Source organism: Cyanistes caeruleus, chromosome 8 (assembly GCF_971803275.1).
Source record: "Cyanistes caeruleus chromosome 8, bCyaCae1.hap1.1, whole genome shotgun sequence".
Classification (NCBI taxonomy): Eukaryota; Metazoa; Chordata; class Aves; order Passeriformes; family Paridae; genus Cyanistes; species Cyanistes caeruleus.
The window spans coordinates 24,264,230-24,289,109 of NC_141708.1; the positions used below are offsets into that span (position 1 = coordinate 24,264,230).

The 24,880-nt window shown below is 41.1% G+C and overlaps 2 protein-coding genes and 1 long non-coding RNA gene across 41 annotated transcripts in view; 2 read left to right on the plus strand and 1 right to left on the minus strand.

The window, feature by feature from the left end:
* ZMIZ1 (zinc finger MIZ-type containing 1) overlaps nucleotides 1-6,483 on the plus strand; it is a 341,851-nt gene extending 335,368 nt beyond the window's left edge. For all 36 annotated transcript variants that reach the window (XM_086899623.1, XM_086899610.1, XM_086899616.1 and 33 more), the window contains one exon: nucleotides 2,018-6,483. In XM_086899623.1, coding sequence (XP_086755749.1) covers nucleotides 2,018-2,125 — 108 coding nt within the window. In that variant the 3' untranslated portion in view covers nucleotides 2,126-6,483. The remainder of the gene's footprint in view (nucleotides 1-2,017) is intronic.
* LOC111931037 (uncharacterized) lies at nucleotides 845-15,733 on the minus strand. 4 transcript variants are annotated; one of them, XR_015289787.1, is made up of 6 exons: nucleotides 15,371-15,733; nucleotides 15,044-15,316; nucleotides 12,825-12,989; nucleotides 7,184-7,397; nucleotides 6,744-6,793; nucleotides 845-2,293 (listed from the first exon to the last, which is right to left on the minus strand). It is a non-coding gene; the product is annotated as an uncharacterized LOC111931037 (long non-coding RNA). The 4 variants fall into 4 exon arrangements; XR_015289784.1 differs by having other exon boundaries at nucleotides 14,792-15,316; nucleotides 15,371-15,696; XR_015289785.1 differs by lacking the exon at nucleotides 12,825-12,989 and having other exon boundaries at nucleotides 14,792-15,316; nucleotides 15,371-15,698.
* On the plus strand, nucleotides 15,420-23,839 carry PPIF (peptidylprolyl isomerase F). The gene is made up of 6 exons (XM_086899646.1): nucleotides 15,420-15,808; nucleotides 17,729-17,759; nucleotides 18,605-18,693; nucleotides 20,820-20,916; nucleotides 21,645-21,720; nucleotides 22,125-23,839. The coding sequence occupies exons 1-6, from the start codon at nucleotides 15,620-15,622 to the stop codon at nucleotides 22,258-22,260; spliced, it is 618 nt and encodes a 205-aa protein (XP_086755772.1). The 5' UTR covers nucleotides 15,420-15,619; the 3' UTR covers nucleotides 22,261-23,839.
* The last annotated feature ends 1,041 nt before the right edge of the window (nucleotides 23,840-24,880 follow it).

Consider the following 24,880-nt stretch of genomic DNA (forward strand, 5'->3'; position numbering starts at 1 on the left):
CCACCTCATACAGATACAGACAGACAGGGGAGATCTGCACAGGTACTTCAGACAGAGAACTCAAGACTGAAATCACTGGTTAGACCTCTCAATTTGCACTTCAGGAGCACAGAGTACACTTCTCCAAACTCTGCCCTAAAGCTGGCACATTCCTGTAGCTTCTGTCCCCATCACCCCCTTGCAGGCCCTGGCACTCCTCTCTCTTTTGTCCCTGCTCCAGCACAGCACTCCCAGCTCCCAGCAAGTCCTTCCTGAGGGCTCTGGTTTTCACACTAGTGGGGCAGGAGGTCGGCTGTGCTGTCTGACCCCTCTGATGTGAACATCACCCTCACAACTCAGAAGATTTCAACTTCACATATACTGTTTAAAACTTCCACTTTTATTAAAAAAACTTCTTAAAAAATCCCCTGTATATGAGAATGAGTCTCAAGAGACAATTTAAATTTTTAAGAATGAGTTGTAAAATTGTAAGACAAATTCAGTATTTTTTTTTTTTTATTTCTCCACACTTGGTGGGGCTGCCATTTTCTTTTGGGCTTCTTTTTTCTTTTTGGATTTTCTATGACATAAAAAATTATGATAGGAGATAAAGTATATATAAAAGTCTCATATCTCCAGTATTATGACAATAGCATTTTTACCATGAATAAAACAAGGTGGTAGTTTAAGAAAAATATTCCTTCTGGGACATTCTGTTTATGTAAACTCGCATTGCAATTTTCCATTTTTTTCATTTTTTCAAAATTCTTAGAAAGCAATGAACCTCTTTCTGCATTTCATATTTAGGTTATTGAGAAATTTGTTTTTCCAGACAGAAGATGAAGTTTCATTTGCACAAGAGTAATAGAAGCATATAAATACAGTATTTATTGTTAAATGTGAAGCGGTCAAGCTTTCAGTTTTATAATATTTGAAAACACAGAACAACTTAAAATTAATTTCTTGTACCTACTATTAAGTTTGTTAAAACAGTCCATATTTTTCTGTCTTTAACACAATACAGAATATAAAAGGGCTTTACTACAAACTGTTCCCTGCAATTTTTTATATGTGACACTTTCATATTTGCTTGGGAAAGGGCAAGATGCATTATAGAGCAGAAGGCATTGCCTGATGCACAGCCCAGGAGTTACAACCTGCTTGTCATCTGTCAGATCAAAAAGAATGTGTTGTGATGGTTTTAAAAACAAAATTTTATATTTGGAATGCAGTATTAATGGAAATATAAATTGAAGTCCCACAGCTATTAATTTTGATACTTTAAAGCAGTGTGCAGATCAGGGCATCTTCTGTTGGATGGAGTGTTATACGTGTGACCATTTAAAATGTCAGGAGTTGGATGTGATGCTGTAGTCAAGTAAGTACTTCCAAGCACTGAAAATTCCTGCCACAGAAGGAGAAGGTCTCACCCAGCTGCTTTGCTGCTCCTCTCTCCATACTCCTCTTCAGCTGGGTGGGGTTTTTTTTTTTCCCACCTTCCCTGATTTGTTGGTTGCTTTAATCCTGGGTGAGCTCTTGCTCCAGGTCACTGTCCCAGAGCATAGATCAGTGCACTGAAGGACAGGGCTGCCTCCTTCTGTAGAGTTGCAGGCTGTGGGTGGCCATCAAACTGATGTGTGAGAGCCAGACTGGCCCTTGCTGATCTACCTTAAAGCCCAAATATGGATTACTCAAACTGCATGTTTCAAGTGTTTATTCAGTGTTTTATAGCAAACATCCATAATGAGCATTTATCCAGAAGTTTTTGTCAGCATCGTGAGCCAGGCAATATGATGGGGAAGTGGATGAAGAAACCCTAACTGAGATGATAATGTTATTCACAGGTGAAAACAGAGACTTTCACAAGCAAGTGGATATAGCATCATCTAAGGGTGTTAGGCTTGTTACACTGCCTTCTGTTTTATTTGGATATATTGTTATGAAAACCAGATTCCAGGAATGTGTGGTGTTTAATCCCTTTTCTTTCCTCATTTGTGTTTCTGTTATCTGTAATTTTTTTTATCTTTGTATTTTATAGCTGCTTCCAGAACTCACAAATCCAGATGAGCTGCTTTCATACCTGGATCCTCCTGATTTGCCAAGCAATAGCAATGATGACCTTCTGTCTCTCTTTGAGAACAACTGAAACCATATGTATTCTCCCATCTTTTTCACTTGTTCACACGTGTGTGGCTGCACAGCGAGGAATCTTAACACTCCTTTTCCACAAGAGAAGAAAAAAACCTCACAACTTGATCCAATGGTGCACTCCCTGCTTTCTTCATCTCAGAACTGCTTTTGTTAGCTTCGAAGACTGCGAAAGTGACGGGAGAAAATAATACAAAAGTTAAATAAATGCAGTAATCTCCGAGTCTGCCATGCTACATGTGACAAAGAAGCATAGACAGTTGTGCAGCTATTGGAAACCCCATTTGGTGTTCATCCTCTAGAGAGAGAGTTCTGTGATAAACATAGTGTGAAGTATCTTGGCAAAACCGAATCTTGGCAAGGGAAGAAAAATCAACAGAATGGAACTGTCTTTAATTGACCTGTCTCAGAGTGTCTTTACAATGCTTGTTCTTCCATTTTTTTGAAACTGTATCTCCCTCTACCCCACCTCTCCTCTGCCCCCCTCCAGCCATGGGTTTGCCGTGGAAAGATTGCCCTGGCCACACGCAAAACTAAAAAAGCCACCTACAAAGCTCAATAAAGCACAAATCCTACAGCCAAGTGGCAGAGTTAGGGAAGACACACAGGCCTGTCAGAGGGAGCCAGCAGTTTAGCTAATGAAACTTCAGTAACGGGGTCCTGAGATCTCCAGGCCGCAGCCATGGGTGTCGGGATTTCTGCAAGCACAGGGATCTCGTAACCACCTCTTTGCAGAGGATTCCTCTGGCCCAGCACACAGATTGGAAGCACCCTGGAAAAAATTTTTAAAAGTTTGCAATGTTTAGGGATTTTTGTGATTTGGTTTCAAATCAGTACCGTTTCTGGCTGTGTTAACATCCAGCTGTAGAGATTGCTGGGATAGATCTTCTTGCCATGTATGCCATACATAATGGAAAAGAGAGGGGGGAGGGATGCAAACCAAACTGTTTCTGATTATTACCTACAGCCTTCAGTGCCCCAAGAGTTTGTGTCACTGTCTGTACTGCACAATGCATAGTAAGACAAGCTGGGTTGAAGGCAGCGAGGAAATCATTGCAGGATGGAGGGAGAGTAACATCATTATCTGCATAATTATTTTTAATAATCAGCTTGAGAAGGGGCATTGACATTGGACAGACGTCTTACAGCTTCATTTTAGTTTTGCTTTGCATTCTGTTTTTTGTGACTGTTACAGATACTTCAGCCTTTTCCTTTTCTCCTTCAGTTTCTTTTTTTAAACTTTGGCTGCTGGGATGAGCTCTTCTCCTGAAGGACCGAGTGTGGGGAGAATCAGTACCTGTCAGTAGATTGCTACTGCCCTCCAGAGACCCTGCTGCCACAATTACTGTCTTGCCCCTGTGATCTTTGCTTCTCGTGTGGTTGCTGCTCCTGCATGAGCTTCCTATTGCTTCTGTGCCCATTTCTGTGCTCTTTGTCTCTCTCTCTCTCTTATAAATGATGTACAGTAGCTGTGTAAGAAGTGCATGTGTGCCAACTTTGCCCTCGTGGTGCAACATTTCAGCTTTTGCCCACTGTACAGTTATTGGTTTTGTTTCTTTTGATACTAAAGCATATTTGACCCTACTCCTTTTCCTCTTCCCAAATCCAATCAAACACCCTTCGTTTGCTCGCCACAATGCATTTTAAACTGAAGTGCCAGGCAAAATTTTGTTTGTTCCTGTCAGTTTGACTAGATAGCTTCCTAGCCCTCTGTGTTTAGTTTGCAATGCTGTAAATGGCATGCTCTGTGCTTACGACTCTGGATTTGCTTTCCTCACCAAAGTCATATTTGTAAATTCTCCGCATTTTTTGTTTTATTTTGCTCTTTTTGTTATCGTTTCCCACTGCAGCTGTACATGCGTTGTGGTATATATATGCTAGTCAGCAGCACCTTGCTGTAGATATTAAAGGAAATGGCGGTTTAGTTCTTTAATTTTCCAGTAGGAGTATTGAATCTGTCAAACGTATTATGTAGAAATGGTCCCACACTTATATTTTTCCTCTTTCAAGTTTTTTTAAGAAAGGCGCTGTTCATTATGCAAAATCAATTATTTTAAGAATTGCTATTGTAAATATCTTTGTGAATATTTTAGTATCGTCTTTGATAATATTCAACATTTTCATGATCTGGTTATACTTTTGCTGGTGTTTTTAAATACCTTGTCTGAAGAAAAATATGGGTCCTTTTTTAAAAAAGAAAATTGAGGGTTCTTTAACAGAATAAGGGAGTTGGGTTTTGGTTTTTTTTTCCCCCCCTATTTTCTTTTGGTAAGTTAGCCCAAATTTCATATCCATTTATGTGATGAATGAATTAATACATCAGGCAGTACCTGGATAATCAGGGCCCAGCTCTGTCATGGAAACATAACTGTGTTTGCCTAGGGAAAAAGTGATTGCTTAGGGAAAAAGAAACCCTAACTGATCGACCTCTTCGTTGACTGTGGGTGATCGTGAGCTGGTAATGGCAGAGTTTGTTCGTTTGCCCAAGTGAGCAGAACATGTAGGACCAGCTGTCTGACCAGGTGAAGATGCACTAAGGCAAGCAGCAAATCTGTATGGTACCATATTTATATCGCTATACCGTTGCTCCGGTCTCTGAAACTGGGGCAAAGACACTTAGGGATGTTGGTGGGTGGGGGAGGGAAACAGTATAGTATATTTTATTCTGCTTAGAAGTGTCTTTTTTCTTATGTAGGCTTGACAACCTGTAGAGGATCTCTGCAGAATATTAAAGATACCTTGGTGTAATACATGGTAATATGGTTGTGGTGTGGTGCTGCTATCACACAATTCCTAGGAAAGACCATTGTTCAGTTATGGATACGGATGTGTTTTGTAGCCATTTTACCGTAGTAGTTTCCCCCTGGTTTTTTGCTGCATTTTTAATATAAATCTGGAAGTCATGTGCGGAGGTGGCTAATGATAAACTGACTTTATGCCCTTAGAGTTAGTTTTTTTCTATTTGGGGGGTAAGTTCCTTAAACCATAGGTTTGGGAATAAAGAAGATTTCTCACCATTAGTTGGAACTGGTTGCTTTATTTTTTTTTAATTGATTCTATTTAATGTTCCATTGTCCACTGATTCCTGAGCATTTAAGTTAGTCACCTAAAATTAATTTTCTCTTAAACACAATATTAGTATTTTAAGCCAGGTATGTTAAGGATTGACCTTTTGCTAACTGGTAGTATTTAAAATGTGTCATTTAAAAGTACCTGTTGGAAAGCATAAAGGGAAAAAAAGCCCCATAGATATTAGCATTATGTTTGGAGCAGTGTTGGCATCTGCTTTGTACAGTAATAGATAATTAAAGCGGACAGTTGACATCTTTAAACTTACAGAAACATTTGGTTTCTAATTAGAACTTAAAAAAAGAAAGTACAATTTTTACCCATCACCCAAATGTTGGACATTTGAGACAGTTTTTAAATTTCTCTGTCAGCTAAAATCAGGTACTGTATAGTGAAGTCAGTATGAAAAAGCTTCTGAAAATTTAGTTATTTTTTTATCTGTTCACTGCCGTATTAAAGTTTAGAGGAAAAAAACCTAGCAAATAGGGTAATCACAGTCATTTCTTTTAAAGCTTAATTATTATATGAGATTCCAGTAGTATTTTTCTTCTTTTTTTTGTTTGTTTACCTTTTAATCGTTTCCCTATGGAAGTTCATCTGGGAAAGAACCCACAGAGATCTACAGTTCTGCTGCCAAGACATTATTATAGGACTGACAGTACACGCCAGTGTCTGCAGCGGAGACTCAAGGGACAGCTGTACATATGTAAATGACAAATAGAGACATGTTAACAGAAATTCATTTTCCTTGGAATGTGCATTGTTTTTATTTCGCAGGAAAAAAAATAAAAAAAAGCTTGAAGCTCCATCTTATGTGGAAAATGAATCCTGTTTGTTAGCGTTTGTGGAGTCTCAGCATTTGTTCCACTTTCACTTCTGTAATATACTCTGACCCTTTGTTTTGTTTTGTTTTATCTACATGTAATATTTAGCTTACGTGTACTAGTCTATCACCTGTGTATTTTTAGGGTGCTACAGAAATAATGAAGAAAAATACGGGGATTAAAAAAAAAAGAAAATTGTAACCAAATTCATACTTTGTACAATTTTTGATATCACGATCAGAGGAGAATTAAAAAAAAAAAAAAAAGTACAATCTGAGGTAACATGCAAAAATGGCCATTGTCTTTGTTTGTACATTGTATGTACAGTACAATGCAATCATTTCATACTTTAAACTGGTCAGAAAAAATAATTGTGATTTTTAGTCTTGCAAAACTGTATGTAGTTAGATGATGTGACAACCTAATATTTATCTAATAAATATGTATTCAGATGAAACCTGTATATTAGGTGTTCATGTGGTTATTTTGTATTTAAAGATCAAATTATTTGACTATTGCTAGACATTTATATACTCTGTTGTAACACTGAAGTATTCTCATTTGCTCATGTTAATTTTTTTTTTCCTAAATAAATTTGCAAAATTAAGGTCTGACTAATTGGCAGCTGCTTTATAAATTCTGAGGCTTTTTTTTGAAACAGTGAGCTTCCCCTTTGCCCTCCCTGGTCTGAGTTAATGTGGAAGTCAGTTGCACAAGGTGTACCTTTTTCAGAGGGCAGGACTTGGTTCACAAAGGGAAAGGTGGGAACCACCCTGGAGACAGAAGATACAAAAAGATTATGAATGCAAACATGGGATCACACAGAAAAAAGTCCCTGCCAAGCAAGGTATTGGTAACTTGCTGTTCAGTATGCAGGGCACTGCCTCTCTCCCAAACAAGTAATAATTACTTTGAAATTAAATCTTTATGTGATATGAATAACAGGAAAGGATGGCTTCTCTCTGGGGTTGGAACATGCGGAGACGTTAAACATCCAGCACCTTTGTTTTAAATTCTTCCAAGTTTGATACTTTCCTTTCAATTGGAACCTGTCATTAAAGTGAAATTAGACAATCTTTTTCTTAATGCATCTCCGTCTTAACGTTGAAGCATTTAGTTTCTAAATGCAGCCTTTGAGTTATGAATCTGCTTAATTTATCTACCTTTTCAGCTGTAAGCAGCTTGAGTGGTGACACAAGGAGTATGCACAGGACATCAGCTCCCATCCTGCTGGAGTTCTGCACTGAACAGAGCCACAGACATCACTCACTGTATCTGAGCACTTGTTGTAACCGATCTGCTGAGTATCTCTGTATTTGTAGATGGCATTTCTGAAGGCGTTTAGGCTGAACTCATCTTTGAAATACATTTAGATACCTGGGAACAAACAAACATTTCACAACGTGAGTATCTATGCAAGCACATATAGCAATTATTCCATACAAGGGCACAAGTCTGTTGTTGATTGAGATGTATACACAAGTGTGTGTTATGTATATATATATATATATATATATATACACACACATGTATAAATCTTGACTAGGGATTTATTTTCTCAAAATTGGGAAAGATCATTTGTTTCTGACTCTGAATTTCTGCCTTCCTTGATGGCACTACCCATTCCAGTGGAGTTTTTAGTATAACATAATAAAACTGAGTTACAATGTAGTAGGAAAACAAAAAGTGTTTACCCATTCCAGCCCATAATTAATAACTATTTTGGTTTTGGTATTCTGTTTTTCTGGAAGCTCCCCAGAAGTGTCAGCAAGACATAGTGTAAACTGACCTTGGCACTGTACAGCTGGAGGAGAGCACAAAGAGCTCGAGTGATGTCCCTAAGCACTGTGCATTTTTCAAGCTTGCTTTGAAGGCTGTAGAGTTGAAACAATCCTGGCAGTGGTATTCTCCCAGATGTCACCTGGGGACCCCAGGATAGGTAAGGTGTGTGCACAGTTGATGCTGGTGTCTCCTGTCCCATGTCCTGGCAGCGTGTTCTGTGTGTCATACACTTTGCATGTGCTTCCAGAGAACCACCTACACGAGTATCTGTGACTTCTCTCTTAATCCACGTGGTAATCAATTGTTGAACAGCTTCAGAAAAAGCTTATTTCCCTGCATGTCTTCTCTGCTTTTCCTCATCAGTATGGATCTCTGATTCATGTTATTTTGTTTGTGCACATCATATTCTGTTGCCATGCACTTGATTGTGCTTTTTACAGGAGTAACACCTTGAAAACAACTAGAAACATGGAAGGGGGGCAGACCCCTTGTCTCTTTTCTACTTGGACAATGGGGATGAGAGTCCTGTGCATAGAACTTTCTTTTAAAGTAACCTAGTCAGCACATAAAACAGCTGTATAATTCTCACCTGATTTTCTTTATATAATTCTTTAATTTATTATCCTTCTCTGTTTCTCTTTAAAGAATATGTTTTTACATTTTGTACCTAATCTTATATTTGTATGTGTAATTAACTCACTTCTCTTTTATCTGCTTAAATTCCACATCTGTACAAATCTTCCTGCATTATGAACTTCCAGTCATGGACCTTTTTTTTTACATTTTGAATTATTACCAGTGTGTTACCTTATTACAGTTTTCCACTTTGCATCACTGAAATCCTACTGACTCTTATGTAGAATATTTCTCCTAATGTCTTGTCATTGCATCAATGCACTATTCATATTTGTTCTGTCTAAAAAGGAAGATTTTTTCTTGTATCAAATAGACCACCGAAAGCTTCTGCTGAGATATCTTATTTCCATCAGTCTACAGAGTTTTCCAGGGAAATATAAAAGTGGTCCCCAAGGAACCTAATGAATTATGCAATTTTGTTTGTAAAGCAAGCAGACAGCAATTATAACTTATAACTATATAATTATTGTATACTTAATTTATAGCTGTTATATATATATAATTAATATATATGTTAATATAAATATTTGTGCATATGATTAATTATAGCTATAATGTTAACTTATAAGGTCATAACTTGTGCAGGCATTAGCACAGCGTGGCACAGGTGGGCTGACAGGTTGGTTTGCCACGTAGTTCACCCATGTTTCCAGATACTCCTGGACTAATTGGTTTCCTATGGTTTAGGTACAGCCTTCTGTTAAAATCCTTCCCTTTCCTGGACTAGATAAGATAAGGCTCTTTCCCCTGTCTGTTGAATATATCTGCTTGGTTTGTCCAGTTTCTTTCCAAATACTAAACTCACTGTACTTTTTCATAGATCCAGTTACACACAGCAAACATTAGTATTTACCACTCCTAAACACATTGGCTTCTCTGCACCTTTTTGGCTCTATTAGACATCCTAAGAGGTAGATTTAGGATTATAAATTATGGTTTTTCCCTAGATCAGAGTTTTTAATTGAATTTTACAGTTTAGATTTTCCAGTTTGTCCATAGCTGTTTCGTGATGTTTCAGATTTTGTTAAGAGTATTCTGGCACATTTAATTTGTTGCCTTGGTCTTATGTGAATACATTGATTATTGTGAACACAGAGGTTGCTAATTTTAAGACATTTTTAACTAGTCAAACACCAGAAAAAGACAAATATAATTTTTAGATATTTTTGTTTGCAAAAAGAATTTAAATTCCCCATATTTATTTAATAAATGCTGTAGTTGAAGTCTTAGTGTATTAATGCATATTTAAATTTATTCAAATTTTTTACATTTCAAAAGTATAATCAGTGTTCCCTTGCTTCTGTGTTTCTCAGAATGTACATTTTTAAGACATGGAAAATCAGTGAATTTTACCCATTTACCCATCTAATGAGCTTCCTACTTAGTGACTGGCTGTAACACCCAGTCCATAAAGTCATTCAAAATATGTTCCTCTACCAGACCTCCTAGCAGTTTTCCTCTCCAAGTTATGAATGATTGTCCCTCTGGGAAGAAGCATGGCTTCCACATTGCCACTATCAAACTGATGGCAAAACGTGCAGAAGTGCCACTGAGTCGGGGAAGAGAATTTCTTAGCCTTAGCTTCGAAATAATTCACCAAATGCTTCATTATCCAGAGATGATGTTCTTTGACTGCGAATGAGACACATGTTAATTTGCATCTGACAAGCTGAGAGCTGGGTTGGTGGCACATTGTGTGTGCAGGTGATGGTCACATGCAGTTTTGTCATAGGAGTACATCATAAGGTTCCTTGCTTATTCCTGTAGTACTGCTGTTACATGCTGAAAGTAAGCAGTGCTTTCTGTAGGGAAATTGCAAAGAAGCAGAGAGAAATCTGAGATTCTGTGTGGTGAGGTTGCTTCCAGCATTATTATTATTACAGAATAACTGTTGGAATTTTTCTAGGCTGGTTATCTCTGTAAAGGTTTTAATTTCTAGGTGGTTCTTGTTCAAACTGATGTTATCTGACCATTTTTAGATTCCAACTGTGAAGTTCCACAGCTAAAAAATATGTCCCAAAACTATGGTTATTGTTAGAATTAGTTTAGAGCAGACAGGATAATTCATCTTGTACAAGGTACAAGAGGCAGCTGTTACCTCAAAGATAGGCTATATAAAATGTATATTATATCTATATTGTGTATATAAATTTAGGTAAATATCTGTTTTATATATATATATATATATATATATATATATAGATTTATAGATTTACACACAAGACAAACTCAAGGAAGTAAGTTCCAAAAAGATACAAGTCTTTACCAGGCAGCTGATTAAAGCTCCAGTCTCATCTTACTCATACAAGATGAAGTATCATGACTAACCAATTCTAAAAGTATTTCTGATACTATTCTCTAATTACTTGTTCCTCAAACCAGAGGCGGTAAATTAACTGAACTGATCTCTGTAAATTTCAAGTTGTGTTAAAATTTAATTTTCTGAGGTTTTAAAGGTAGAAGGGCTTCTGTAATTTCTTAATATTGTTTTTTAAGTATGCAGTGCCTCTCCCAGCCACAGGCAAACCACATATAGATGTCGTGAAAATTTGTGAGGCCACTGGGATCAGTTGCTGCATTTTTCCTGGAACCTAAAAACAGGCATTTTAAATGTCCTAAGTGCTTTACCAGGCTGTTGTGACCTATCTGTTCTAGCTGTTGCAGTGTATGGACAAACTTCTGGGAAGCTGCAGGAGCTGGGCACTGCGCAGAGGCACTGTGACACATCAGCAGCAGGTTGTCATGCATTATGCAGGGAGATTGAGTAATGAATTCTGGGCAAGCAATGTCACTCAGAAGTTCTGAAACGAAAATGCTAATCACAGCTGTAAAGAGCATGAGTGGATTGAGGTTTTTCTTGTATGACTATTTGTAGGTAATTAGTATGAAGTCATGTGGGGAAACTGCTCCTTTATGTACAGTGTGTGCTGGAGAGAATGTTCACGTAGTGAGCTGAGTTACTACAAGTTCCTAAGAGGAAACCTGGATCGGGGGAAATATTTATTTGCATTTTTTCTTTTTATCCCTAAGTGTACCTATGTGGCCACTCTATGCCCTTTGAGCTCTTGTACAGTTTAATTTCACACTGCAATTGCTTAGTGTAATGGAAAGGTCTTTCCCCATCTCCCCCACTCCAGTCCCCATTCATAAATAAATGCATATCACAGATCACAGAGTTCCTTTCCAGCTCTTCACTCATCTTCTAGCTTAGCCAAAACCTTGAAGAAAAAATTAGGCTGAGTCTTTTGAAGTGCAACACATCCGGGCTCTGCAGGTGGAAAGTGGGAATGCCCACTGCAAATTCCTGTTCTCCTCACTTAAAATCAAGCTGAGTACCTGTATGACCTCTCCTTATTCTAACAGTCCTGATTAGCAGAGTCCTTGATATAACCATGTCCCATGTGTGCAAGGGTTCTTATACTGAATGTCAAAATCACTATCGTGGGAATTCTCTGTATCACTGTATCGAGTGATGTTCCTGAGCAATGCACTTAACTGGTAGATTGCTGCAGCCTGTATTTGAGTTTTTATTTGCATGGTCCAAGTACACAGCCCCAGATATGAAGAACATATCAAAATGGGCCACAGACCATTCTGAGTTGCATTGTTGCAGTTGGTAGATTGCAAAATGCAATCTTACCACATCTGCCAACAGCATCAATCCAAGATTAACAATTAAACTACATTCCTGTGTCACAAATGAGTAGGCATGCAGTTGGACACTTAGAATCAGGAATGCATATCACCTTTTTATCAGTGCACTGTCTGCTGGAATAACACTATTTCAATAACCATTTCAAGACCCTTGAAATCAAAATTCCCAAAGTTTAGGTCACCTTGCAAGCATTTATTCCTTCTTTTTTTTTGGAAGAGCCTCTTGACCACTCTTACTGTTTCCTGGCTGTCTTGGCACAGTGGTGGTAATATTTAATCAGTTACAGAATAGTATTTATGAAGACTTTTAAGTTGTAAGTAATATATCAGCATGAAATTCTGTTATTGTATCATTCAAGGTTCTTTTTCCTGTGCAGAAATTTCTCTGCTACAACATAAGAAAGTAGTTAAGAAAAGTCCTTAAGTAGATATTTTTTTAAATTACCTATTTAGAAACTAATTTCAAAAGGGCCCTCCTTGTTTATCCATCTCTAACTTCTATGTAATTCTGGGGGAAGGGAGAGAGGATGATGAAATCTGTAAGGGTGGGTACCCATATCCATGATAGCTCTGCTGAAGCACCCCTTTTGACTTTTGTCTGTACCCTTGCTCTGTTGCTATCTAGTGTAGTGTGGGGTGCATTCGTTTTCCGGCTAAATGTGCTTATCTTCCTGCCACATGTGGCGGTTTCAACGATGAACATGCATACAAATGGATGTGTTCAAAGCTCACCTAAAATCATATCAGTTTGCTGTGCTAGCTCTAAGCCACATTTGGCAGTGATATGGTGGCCTTTGACAGTTTTTGGAGACCTTGTTCTGCCCTTCTTGGAAAGTGACCTCTGTAATTCACAAGTTCCTCGTCAAGCTGTCTGCATGAGTTGTAATTCATCTGGCTCTGCAGGAATAGACCATAAGAAGTGATTTAGCAGCTCTACTGCATAAACCTAGAGATAATAATTCAGTCTATATTCTCAAATAAAAAAAAATAATTGCTGTTTTGTCTTCTCACCAAGGCCTGCAAATGAGGAAAACTGCATTGTTTGCTCTACCAAAGATATCTGTGAACTCTTCTTAGCAAAATAGTTCAAAGGTGTTTCACTTGTGTTTCCTAACTGTAAAACAAAATGGTATTTTCTTTTGCTCATCTTTTGTCTTGTTTATTAAATACTAAATCCTTCAGGGCCAGAACTGTCCATTGTATAGGTATAAATAGAACATCTAATTTTGATATGGGCTTCTAGGGGCTACTGCAATTAAAAGATTATTAAAAAGGAGTGTGAGGTTTTTTATGGTCACTAGAAAATTGGTTGATGATTAGATTAACAGAAGTCAAAATTTACCAAAAATGGACTTGAACCTGAGAAGATATGATAAGCTAGATAAAAGTGCTAATTTAGCTCTTATTTAAAAAAATAAAAATATAAAAAAATCACTTTTAGATTATTGGTAAAGAAATAGAAAATACCAGCATGGCACTGTATGCACAAAGTAAATGATTGTTCATCCTTATCTTGAATACTGTGCAAAGTATCTTCTTATCCCCAAAATCCACAAAAGTGGAACAGCTCCAGCTCAGAGAAGGATAATAAAGATGATCCAAAGATACGGAAAAGCTTTGTTACAAAGAATCATTGAGATGGCTGTGACTCTTCAGTCTTGAAATGAGAGAAGAGCTGTAGGTCCATGCAAGGGACAAAGAAAGATACCAAACAATTTTTCTCCTCCAGCACAAGAAGTAAGGCACATTGATGAAGGCAATTGGAGCAATATTCAGACAGACTCTTGATGCTCTGGGCAGAAGGTCTGTGGAAGGGCAGCTTCCAGTTCATCACCAAGGAAGGTGCTGATTTAAAACTGGTCCAGTAAGTGGATAAGTACATGGGAGGAACAAAAAAAAAAAAAAAAAAAAAAAGATGGCTACATACCAAAGTCACATTCAGCTCAGGAAGTCAGGAAGTTCTCTGGAGTGAAAGCTGTAGCAGGTTGAAAGCATACTGGCCTATAATACACCCCTACCCCATTTTCACTCCTTCTTAGGCATTGCTTTGGGCCTTCAGGACAAGATGGACCTTTTGATGTAGCTTTGTATGGTTCTGTAGTCACAGAGCACAGTACCTGTTACAGTCATCCCTACAGCATCAGCAGTTAAGGGTCTCTCTGGAGTGTGTGCCTGAAAATTGGTATTTGTCCAGGATCTCAGGAACGTCTGTAATTGCACATTATCGCTCTGCCCTGATCTTTGTGGTCATGGCAATGCCCTGATTGTCAGCTTTCTGTTGATTCAGTGAATGTCACTGATGAAGGTTCTTTTAGCTGCTTGACACAAAGAACTTAGGTGGGATCGACAGTTTACTGTTCCTCACAGAGGGGCTGTCTTTGTATGATTCTGTTATACCGTATCACATGGTTCTATTACTGTAACCTTCATTAGAATAACTCTAATTTATAATACAAGAAATGTGAAAACTATTAGAAACACGCTTGATTTTATTTTTATTTTTTTAAGACACCTTATGGCATTAAGAATTTGAAGAGCTTTTGGAAGTACTTTTATGTGGAATCAGGATGGAAACTGGAGAATTCGAGGTAACATCTGACTGATATACCTAGTAAGTGCCTTCACCTAAGCTGCTATATTAGGAAAACTTAAAATTATCTGTGTTGTTACTTTCACATAAAACACGAACGATGTTTCACCTTATTAAAGCTGGAGTGCTGCAGCTCTCTCTAGCAGTCCCTCGGGCGGGTTTGCGGCCCAAGGGCAGGTGGGGCCCTGGAGCGCTGCTGAGGGCAGGGCCGGGGGCTGCGGGGCTGACTCAGGCACAGCCGCCCCTTTGGAAACGCGTCAGTGCCGAAACTCCCGGGGCGCAGTCGGGGAGTGACGGGCAGGCCGTGACTCCCATGACTCCGCTGATCCCAATTATCCCGCTGATCCCAATTATCCCGCACCTGTGACAGCTGCGCCGCCTTCCCCGCCAAGGCGCTCTTCGGAGGCGTTGTGTGGAATGATGAAATCTCAGAAACTTCCCCGTCGGTCCCTGGGGTAAGGGAGCTGTGAGGAAATGTGAAAAAAACCCCACATGCGAGCGGACAAACGAGTCCCCACAAAACAGTCCCTAACAACCCCTGTGCAATGGCGGGCGGGGAGGGGCAGCGCTGAGGGCAGCCGGAGCGCGCACGTCCCGCTGCCGGGGGAGCACGGCTTTCCCCTGACCCTGGCTCCTGGCTCCCGGCTCCCGGCTCCCGGCTCCCGGCTCCCGGCTCCCGGCTCCCGGCTCCCGGCTCCCGGCTCCCGGCTCCCCGCCTTCAGCCCCACTTCAGCCCGCTCGGCCCCGCCTTCAGCCCCGGGGCGCCTCAGCCCGCGCTGCTCCGGCCGCCATCTCGTCCTGCGCTGCTGCTGCCGCCGGCAGTGGGCGCTGCGGCGCCGCGGCAGAGCCCATAAAGGCCGCGGGGCAGCGGCGGCGTGTCCTTGTGTCTGTCCGTGTGTCCGTGCTTGTTGTAGCGCCCGCTCTGCCGACCCGCGGGATGCTGGCGCTGAGCGCCGCCCGCCGCCTGCTTCGCCCGCCCGGGGACCTGCTGCCGCCGCTGGGGCTCGCCTGCATGTGGGCGGCCGGTGCCCGCGGCTGCAGCGGGGCCGGCGCCGGTTCGCCCAACCCGGTGGTGTACTTGGACGTGAGCGCCGACAACCAGCCGCTGGGACGCGTCGTGCTGGAGGTAGGGGCGCGGGGCCTGCGGGCAGCTCGCCCGGGGATGGTGCTGCCGAGAGCGGCGTGGATCCGGGCATGGCGGCGGGGGGCGGGCAAGGTCAGGGCGGGCGGGCAGCGCCGGCTCCAGGGCCCGCGGTGAGGGCACACACACTCCAGTGTGGGCGGGAGAGCTGTCCGGGGGATTGAGGAGCTCGCTCGCCTGCCGGAGTCACCGCCTGGCTGCTCTCTGGGCTCTTCTCCCGGCTGGTGTGGCCCCTCCAGGAGGGGCTGGCAGGGCTCGGACCGGGGCTGAGCGGGCACTGCTCTTGCTGAGCCGCGGGAGGGCAGAGCCCGGCTGTGGCTGGGGGCCTCGAAGAAAGGTCACTTGCATGGTGTGTAAGCAGAAATACTCTTCGCCTTCCCGCTGGGGGCTGCTGCTCTGGGGGCAGCCGGCCCCTGGAGCCCTTCAGCTGCACCTTCAGCTTCATCCTGTGTTTTGCTGGGCGCTCGTTGTGTGGTTCTTTTGAATCCTAAGGGTGTCAGGTTCCTGAGGCGCTGCCTCCTCCTCGAGCCTCCACTTGCTGGGACGGCAGCACGCTCAAGAGCCGGGTACCAGCTGGCTCCATCCTTAAAAATCCTGTCTCTGAAATACTCGGCCATGTAAAGAAGGCCTGAAGAGGAAAACTTCTGTAATCTCCGTTCTTACAAACTAAAAAAGCGCCGCGAGCACCGTGTAGCACGATGTGTACATGGCACCTCAGGGCCGGCATGTGCCTCAGGTAGATGTGTTGTGTATGGGAAAGAGTGAGGGCTGTGCTCCAGAACCACGCACTGGAGAGGGAATGAAGCTCTTAGGGAATTCTGCCTGCTGAGGAAAGTCAGTGTAGCCTTCTGCCTCCAGCACCCACCTTGGGGCTGTATTTGTAGAAATTTTGGGGTTTTTTAATGTATTTCATAAGAGTTCTCTCTAGAAGAGGTTCTTTTGAGACGAGCCCAGTATATTTTTATTTATTGAAGGTGTTAGCATATGAATCAACTGGACTCTTCCAGCTCTTGTGCTCTCATGAGGTAGAATTTCAGGGATAAATAGTAAAAATACTACTCTTTAAATTCCTTATTCATTAATGAAAAATCTGGATGGCATTATGAAAAATTTAGCATTAACATTCCTGTATTTCTTGTGGTAGCATTTAATTTCTATGCTAAAGTTTTTTGGTGTGCCCAGTTTACAGACAATATGAATGCATTGCAGCATCACCTTGAATCTCTGGCTAAGCTGTGGTGATCTTCAGCTGCATATTTTAGCCATCTGAACCATCTAAGAAGAGTAGCCTAGGGAAGGAACATTAAATTCTTCCTGCAGCCATGCTGTTTCTAGTTGTCTGCTGCTGGTCACTGTCAGGATATCCAGCTAGGCAAAACTTTGGTCTGGCTGGTATGGCCACTTTTATGTCCCTTTTTAAGATGAGTAAAAAGATGTACATTAGTCAAAATCAGAAGTTTTCCTTGGTTACAAATGTGTATGTAACATCATAATTTGGTTTTTGATATACAGTTTCTGCTCTTCTGTTTCCTTTGCCTTTTCTGTCATTTTTAACAGCTGGTTCTGTGTGGGGGTTTGATTTCTGTAGTTGTATCCACACTCTGATCCTTGGGGTCCATAGTGAAGATTCTTCCTAGTTACTGCTCAATTATGTATTGATCAATGAGATCATTAGATGCTTTCATTAACTGGTTTAAAGTTGCATTGAGGGCATTTTTTTCATTGGTGGCCAAATGCTTGGAAATGTTTTGAGATATTCATGGATTTTTGGATGGCTTGTCATTTCAGATAACTCACCACTTTGGGAAGAGGGGTTCATTTGTACCAGTCTCCCATGTAAATATTTTTCTATGTACATTTGAAAAGGCTAGCTTATAAATTTGTCTATTTATTTTTCTTTAACAGCTGAAAGCTGATGTGGTCCCAAAGACAGCAGGTGAGGCAGCATCTTCAGAATTTCATACTTAAGTATTTAAGTTATAGTCTATGATTTGCAGGAATGAGATTTTTTTTACCCTTTACAACTATTTTTTCATGTTCCATCCCCATTTATTATATGGATAAATATGACAGGAAATGTTAGTGAGGAGATGGAATTTGTTGTTTTTCCAAATAATTTCATTTTGCAATTTGCACCAAGATAGTACAGTTCCTATTGGGTTAACAGGGGTGAATTTTAAAGTTTAAAACCACACTAGCTGGCATTAAAATCAAACCCCAGAGCAAATGGAAAAGGGCAAATCAAAGGGTCTTTCTTAGAGTTTCCAAAGAATATATGGGGTTTTATTTTACTGGTCACTAGCTGATCAGTGCATTCATTTTAGAAAGTTCTTGTGGTTGATCATTTGTTTCCTTCCTCATCTGATCATTTAGTGATTCTGAAAAAAGCTTTCACTTTTTAGTTCCTAGTAGACAAATATCCTTAAAAAAGACATAATCCTTACAATTGCTATGAAGAACAAAGGCAAAAACATCAGAAAATGAAACCTGTGACTACAGGCAAAGGTAGGGGAAGTCAGGGAATTGGAGTCACAGCAAAATTATAAGGAGGTGAGATGGAAAAGACTTATATTTATATCCTGTCCTGAGGCTAAATAAGCTTTGTTTTCATGGCTTTATAACCAGGGCTTTTTAAAGTATGAAAATAACTAATAGATTGATAATACTTTAAAGATCCAATAGTGTTTTTGAAGTGTATAATCTTGGGACATGGTTAATCTAGTTGTGTTTGTATTGCCATATATGTTGCAGAATATAGTACTTTATGCTTTGTTTCCACAGAAAACTTCAGAGCTCTTTGTACTGGTGAGAAAGGATTTGGGTATAAGGGATCCACTTTTCACAGGGTGATTCCTTCATTTATGTGCCAGGTAATGTTGTTTCGGGTTTTTTTTTAATTTTGTTTTTAAATTTATTTTTATATTATTTAGATATTTGTAGAAACAGACTAGTAGTAACATTTGACTCTGCTAACCTTTGCTAATAAAACAAAGAAGTGACAGCATGATTTTCATTGCTGATCTTTTTGCAATGGCTGGTGCTTAGCTCATCTTTTGTACTAATAAATGTAAGTTGCATGTAGATGGTCACAGAAAGCCTGTCTGAAGGCTTTCTGCTGTAGCAGAGCAGTGTACTTTGGTGTGGGGCAGTGTTGACAAAATGGCACTTGCTTGGGGGAAGCATTTATGGGTAGAATGACAATCACTGTACTGTTCTGAGCTAAGCAAACAACGTGTCCATTCCTTATTGCCAGTAGAACAATCTGGTCACAATAGACAATGTGTTTCAGTGTTCTTTTTTAATGAAGGGTTGGTTGGGGTTGATTTTTGGGATGATGCATCTGAGATGGATTTTGTTTTGGTTTAAAGAACAGATCTTTGGAAATTCTGGATAAGAGCCCATGCATATGAAAATTTTTTTTCTCTTAAACAGCAGCAACTAAAGTAACAACAAACCTTTTTGAAAGCTGCTTTTTCTGCTGTGCTTGGCAGATGAGCAGGATGGAGCTGCTGTAGTGCACTGGATTCATGGTGGTCCTCTTTACCTTTAAAAAGGCTGCATTTCAGCAACACTGCATTGTTGAATGGCTTTGTAGAAAAATGTGAGAAAATTTTAAGAAAGTTTGAAGGTTATAAGTAAAAATGCTTTGTTTATTAACTGATGAGTGATGGTCTCCCATCCTCAATTATTTTTTTAAGCAAAAAGCACATCTGTTGGAACAAGAGGCCCTAGTTGCATGACCTATTTCTGAGATGAAAAAAGGGGACAGGTGTGCTGTGAAGGACCTGTTTTTCTGCCTTTCAAATGCAAACTAAGATTTTGTGATGCTGACAGAGGGATCGAGTTTAGAAGTCTTTCTGGGATCAGCAGAAATACATAAATATAAAAAAAAAATGCAAACACTACTTTGAATTCTGTCACGAATTTGTGAAGTTCCTTGTAAGTCTGTTCTGCCTGCGTGCCCTGCTTTTTCCCCCCAGATGGACTGGAAATCAGGATGCTAGGTGGCTGATTCTGGTACAGTGAGATAATGAATTGATGTTTAGGAATTACTCAGAGGTCATTGCTGAAGTGGAAATACTGTCATAGGTTTCAGCAATTGTCGAGTGAGAGAAAACAGTGACTTCTGTCATTTGTTGAGATGGTTTGTTAATGTGATTCAGGCAGTTGGAATGGCCTAATTGAAGGCCATCATATCCGGGACTTGGCAATTCCATGTCTCCACATGGCATGCAGCGCATAGTTCTGGGACTGCACAGCAGTAGCTGTGACACCACCTGTAGGAAGTTAGTCAGGGGACAAGGGGAAGCTGAAGGTCACATGCAGTACCTGTTGGGTATGAGTTCTCTCTGGCACTGCTGCAGAGGACATGGCTTGTGGCTGGGAGAGGCGGTTAGGAGCCACCTTCACGAGTCACTGTGGCTGTGGTTTTTGTTTGAACTGGTTTTTTGTGTTTAACCTGAGACAGGTGGTCACATCTCTTCTGGCAAGCAGCATGGAGTCAGCTAACATATGCTTAACATAGCTCTGGTGTAACAAACAAAACCTAGAAATAGCAAAGGGCAATAATAGAGCTCCTGACCAGTGTTTATACCTGTTGGAAGAAGGGAGGGGGGAGAAAGGAGCTGGGAGGTTTTGCCTATGGTAATGAACTTAGGTGATTTGGTTTTGAGGCCTTTGAGGTGTTTCTTAAAATTACTGCTGTTTGTTGCATCACTTTTGGGAGAAAGGCTGGTAACACAGAGAGATTGTTTTTTTGAGTTATGGATGACAGTTGGACAATATCAGCAATACATGGAGCAGAAATTTACTTTTAGCCTGACTACCTTCATGTAGTTACGTGGTTCTAAATTGAGTGGCCATGCTTGTCCTTAACCTGAAGAAAATTTGTTGATGTTGTCACTTTTAAATTAGAGTGTGTGTATTGCAATAGCATTGCTTTTGGTACAAAATAATCCATGTGTGCTAGTAGAGTTAATTGCCATTTCTGTTTCAGGGTGGTGACTTTACAAATCATAATGGAACTGGTGGAAAATCCATCTATGGCAGTAGATTTCCAGATGAAAACTTCATACTTAAGCACATAGGACCTGGTAAATGAACATGTTCTTTTTACCTTCTGATGACTACAACCTATAATGAAGCATTGTTCATGAAGATGTTTTTTTTAAAAAATAAGGTTTTTTAGATTTGCAGGTCACTTGGTAATTGCAGAAATATCGGAGAAATTTAACATTGTGTTGTCCAGGGCATATGCTTATTTGGGTGGACTGCTCTACAAATATATGTCAGCTCACAAGGGGCTTAAAAATTCTCCAAAGGTGAAATTACTTATTTCATAAGTCATAGACTTCAGTTTTTACTTGGAAGATTACTGCAGAAGTAAAGCAAAGCAATCTGAGATTTCTTATTTAGTAGGTAACATAGGTATGTCCTTTTAAGCACAAATTAAAGCCAGAAAAAGCAAAGGAAAGGCCATACAGAAGAATATCTGATTGAATTCTATAGTCTCTCTTTTTTATGCTGTTACTTCCTTGTCCCAGGAGACTGCTACTGTTGAACCACTGGAGAGGTTAGATCGTGTTAATTGCCTTCAGGGCGTGTACAGCTAATTACATTACTAACACTGTTGCTCTGGAACCAAGGGAGGCTGGGCCGGAGGGAATAGTCCAAGGCAAGAAGTTGGCATTAGAAATGATTTGGAGATACTGTGAGACCATCACATCTGTCAGTCTCTCATAGTCTAAATGTGCAGAGGAAAAGTGTCTTTTCCACTGCATACTTGTTACACCAGTCTAATGAGCTGCTGCTGCTGTTCCAGGTGTTCTTTCAATGGCCAATGCAGGACCCAACACAAACGGATCCCAGTTCTTCATCTGCACTGCAAAAACTGACTGGTAGGTTCTCAGCCTTGCAGATTAACCTCATTAATTGATGCCTGAATCTGAGGGTTTGGGGTTTTCTTAGAGTTGTTTTTTTGTGTGTTGCTTGTGGGTTGATATTTTTTTGTTTGCTTGATTGGTTGGTTCTTTCTTTTGTTATTTCCAAATTACTTGATTTCAGTGGAAATTAAATTTGGTTTGTTACTTGAGGGAGGAAGGGCTATGACAGCAACAAGGCTGCTATCCCTCAGAATGTTTCTAAGGTTCTGAGCTAAAGTCATGTTATAAACCTTCTTGTCACTTGAAAGGCAGTTGAGCCTTTGCCATAGCATTGGTCAGCAGGTGAGAGCTATGAAGATCTGCTAACACTGTCTTTATGCTGTTTTAAGTAAAACTGCCTTTGTGTATTTGTTTTACAGGCTGGATGGAAAGCACGTTGTTTTTGGGCATGTAAAGGAAGGAATGGATGTGGTGAAAAAAATCGAGAGCTTTGGTTCCAAGAGTGGAAAGCCCTCTAAAAAGATTGTCGTTACTGACTGCGGCCAGCTATCTTAACCTTTTGTCCCGCCCTTCATGACAACTTGGATGCTGTGAAGAATGAATCATAAAAACACCCAAACATTTCTTGTCTCAGGAGTAGCACCTGTGGAAACATGTCTCTTATTTAACTTGGTCCAACTTTTATACTTCTATTGAATAATATTGATTAAAACCATAAAATAATAACTGAAGCATGTTGGAACTGCACCACCATGGTAGTCACACTGGTTTGGTAGAGTCCCCTTGTGTTTTGCAAGAAGTGCTAAAGTCACCCAGGGTGTACCTGACCTGCAGTGTTGATACTGTCCTTAGTATTTGGATGTTTCAGGTGTTAGAATGGGTGGTGGAGTTGACAGCAGGCATTCTGCACTTGGGGGTTAGGTATAAATGGAGAAATGCTGTGTTTCCTTTGGTGCTAAGAAATGCTTCTTCTGTTGTCCATCTCATCATTTTGAAGCAGTACTACTGACCAGTGCTCTCAAGGCTGTCTGCAACAACACTGGCATTTTCTTTGTGTCTCAGTTAAATTCTGTCCTATAGCTTTAATGAGCAACTGTGGGTTTCTTAAAAATTAATTCTGGTTTATCTTTCTTATAGTCTCAGACTAGTTATGAAAAATAAACTCTACCTTACCTGCTTCAGTGGAGCAATTTGAATTTTGGGTTAAGTAAATTGCTTTAGGTTGAGTTAGGCTGATACTGAAGCTCTGCCTGGCAATAAGACCTCTCCTCCATCCAGCCAAAGGATCTCAGGACTTTTTTATTATGGAACTGTGAACTTGAAGTGTGCTTCTGCTCTGGGATCTGGTTCTGTGAGGAATGCAGCACAGTTCTCAATATATGGCCTACTTTTGTACTTGGAGAATATAACCAGTATAGTGAACCTCTTTGAGTGAGAAATAGGTTTGATTGCCTTTTTGTCATGTTGATCCTGTGAAGTCAGCACAACTTGGGAATTACTTGGATTATGATTTCTTCTTATGCATCATTATCATCAGTCAGAATTGGTCACCACAGAATCAATCACAAGGCCTAATCAGTGCAGCCAAATCATTATTGTTGGGGTTTATGCATAAGAAGGAAAGAATTCAGGTGATCAGCTAAAGACATTTCATTTGTATAAAGCGAGATGTATGTTCTGTGTGGCATGCTTGAGCAGCAGCAAACGTTGGAACCTCACACCATTGCCTTTGGAATCACTAAGGCTGTAAAGTATCAATGATTGTGGGAAAAATCATATGATTGTTTTGTGCAATAATGTCATTAGAGAAAAATGTGATGGTTTTCTTCAAATGTGAATTTATTTTCATTGCAGGATGATAATACATGGGCTTAAAACTATTTTGTACTGGATATTTTTGCACTGAGGGCTACACTCATGAGTGCAATGTAGTATTTAGAAGTAATTTCACAAAAAATTGAATTGAGAAGCTTTTTATTCTTTCCACTGTACCTGCTTAATCTCTGTAATATTTTTTAAATATTAAATTGTGATGGTTTGGCTCGTTTCACTTGGATACAATAACTATTTTTTTGCACATTCTCTTAATTTGTATATGAAAATTATTAAATACACTTATACTACCAGAAAAAAAGTTTGTTCCTGTCTTGAATCTTGATACTAAAGCCATGGTGTCATTCAGCCAGCAAGAGAGGGGGCGATGGTGCATTGCTGTGCCTCTTGCTGCTGGGCTAAAATAGCTGTCCTGTCGGCTCACAGCACTCGCTGTTCTGTCTGTCCCTGTCTGTCTGTCCATGTCCTGCTGGCTCACAGCTCTCAGTGTGCTGTCTGTCCCTATCGGGCCCAGTGACAGCACTCGGTATCCTGTCTGTCCCTATCGGGCCCAGTGACAGCACTCGGTATCCTGTCTGTCTGTCTGTCCCTGTCGGACCTGGTGACAGCACTCGGTGTCCCGTCTGTCTGTCCCTGTCGGGCCCGGTGACAGCTCTCGGTGTTCTGTCTGTCTGTCTGTCCCTGTCAGGCCCAGTGACAGCACTCAGTGTCCTGTCTGTCCCTGTCGGGCCCGGTGATAGCTCTCGGTGTCCCGTCTGTCTGTCTGTCCCTGTCGGGCCCGGTGACAGCTCTCGGTATCCTGTCTGTCCCTGTCGGGCCCGGTGACAGCACTCGGTGTCCCGTCTGTCTGTCCCTGTCAGGCCCGGTGACAGCACTCGGTGTCCCGTCTGTCTGTCTGTCCCTGTCGGGCCCGGTGACAGCACTCGGTGTCCTGTATGTCTGTCTGTCCCTGTCGGGCCCGGTGACAGCACTCGGTGTCCTGTATGTCTGTCGGGCCCGGTGACGGCACTCGGTATCCTGTATGTCTGTCTGTCCCTGTCGGGCCCGGTGACAGCACTCGGTGTCCCGTCTGTCTGTCTGTCCCTGTCCGGCCCGGTGACAGCACTCGGTGTCCCGTCTGTCTGTCTGTCCCTGTCGGGCCCGGTGACAGCACTCGGTGTCCCGTCTGTCTGTCCCTGTCCGGCCCGGTAACAGCACTCGGTGTCCTGTCTGTCTGTCCCTGTCAGGCCCGGTGACAGCTCTCGGTGTCCCGTCTGTCTGTCTGTCCCTGTCCGGCCCGGTAACAGCACTCGGTGTCCTGTCTGTCTGTCCCTGTCCGGCCCGGTGACAGCACTCGGTGTCC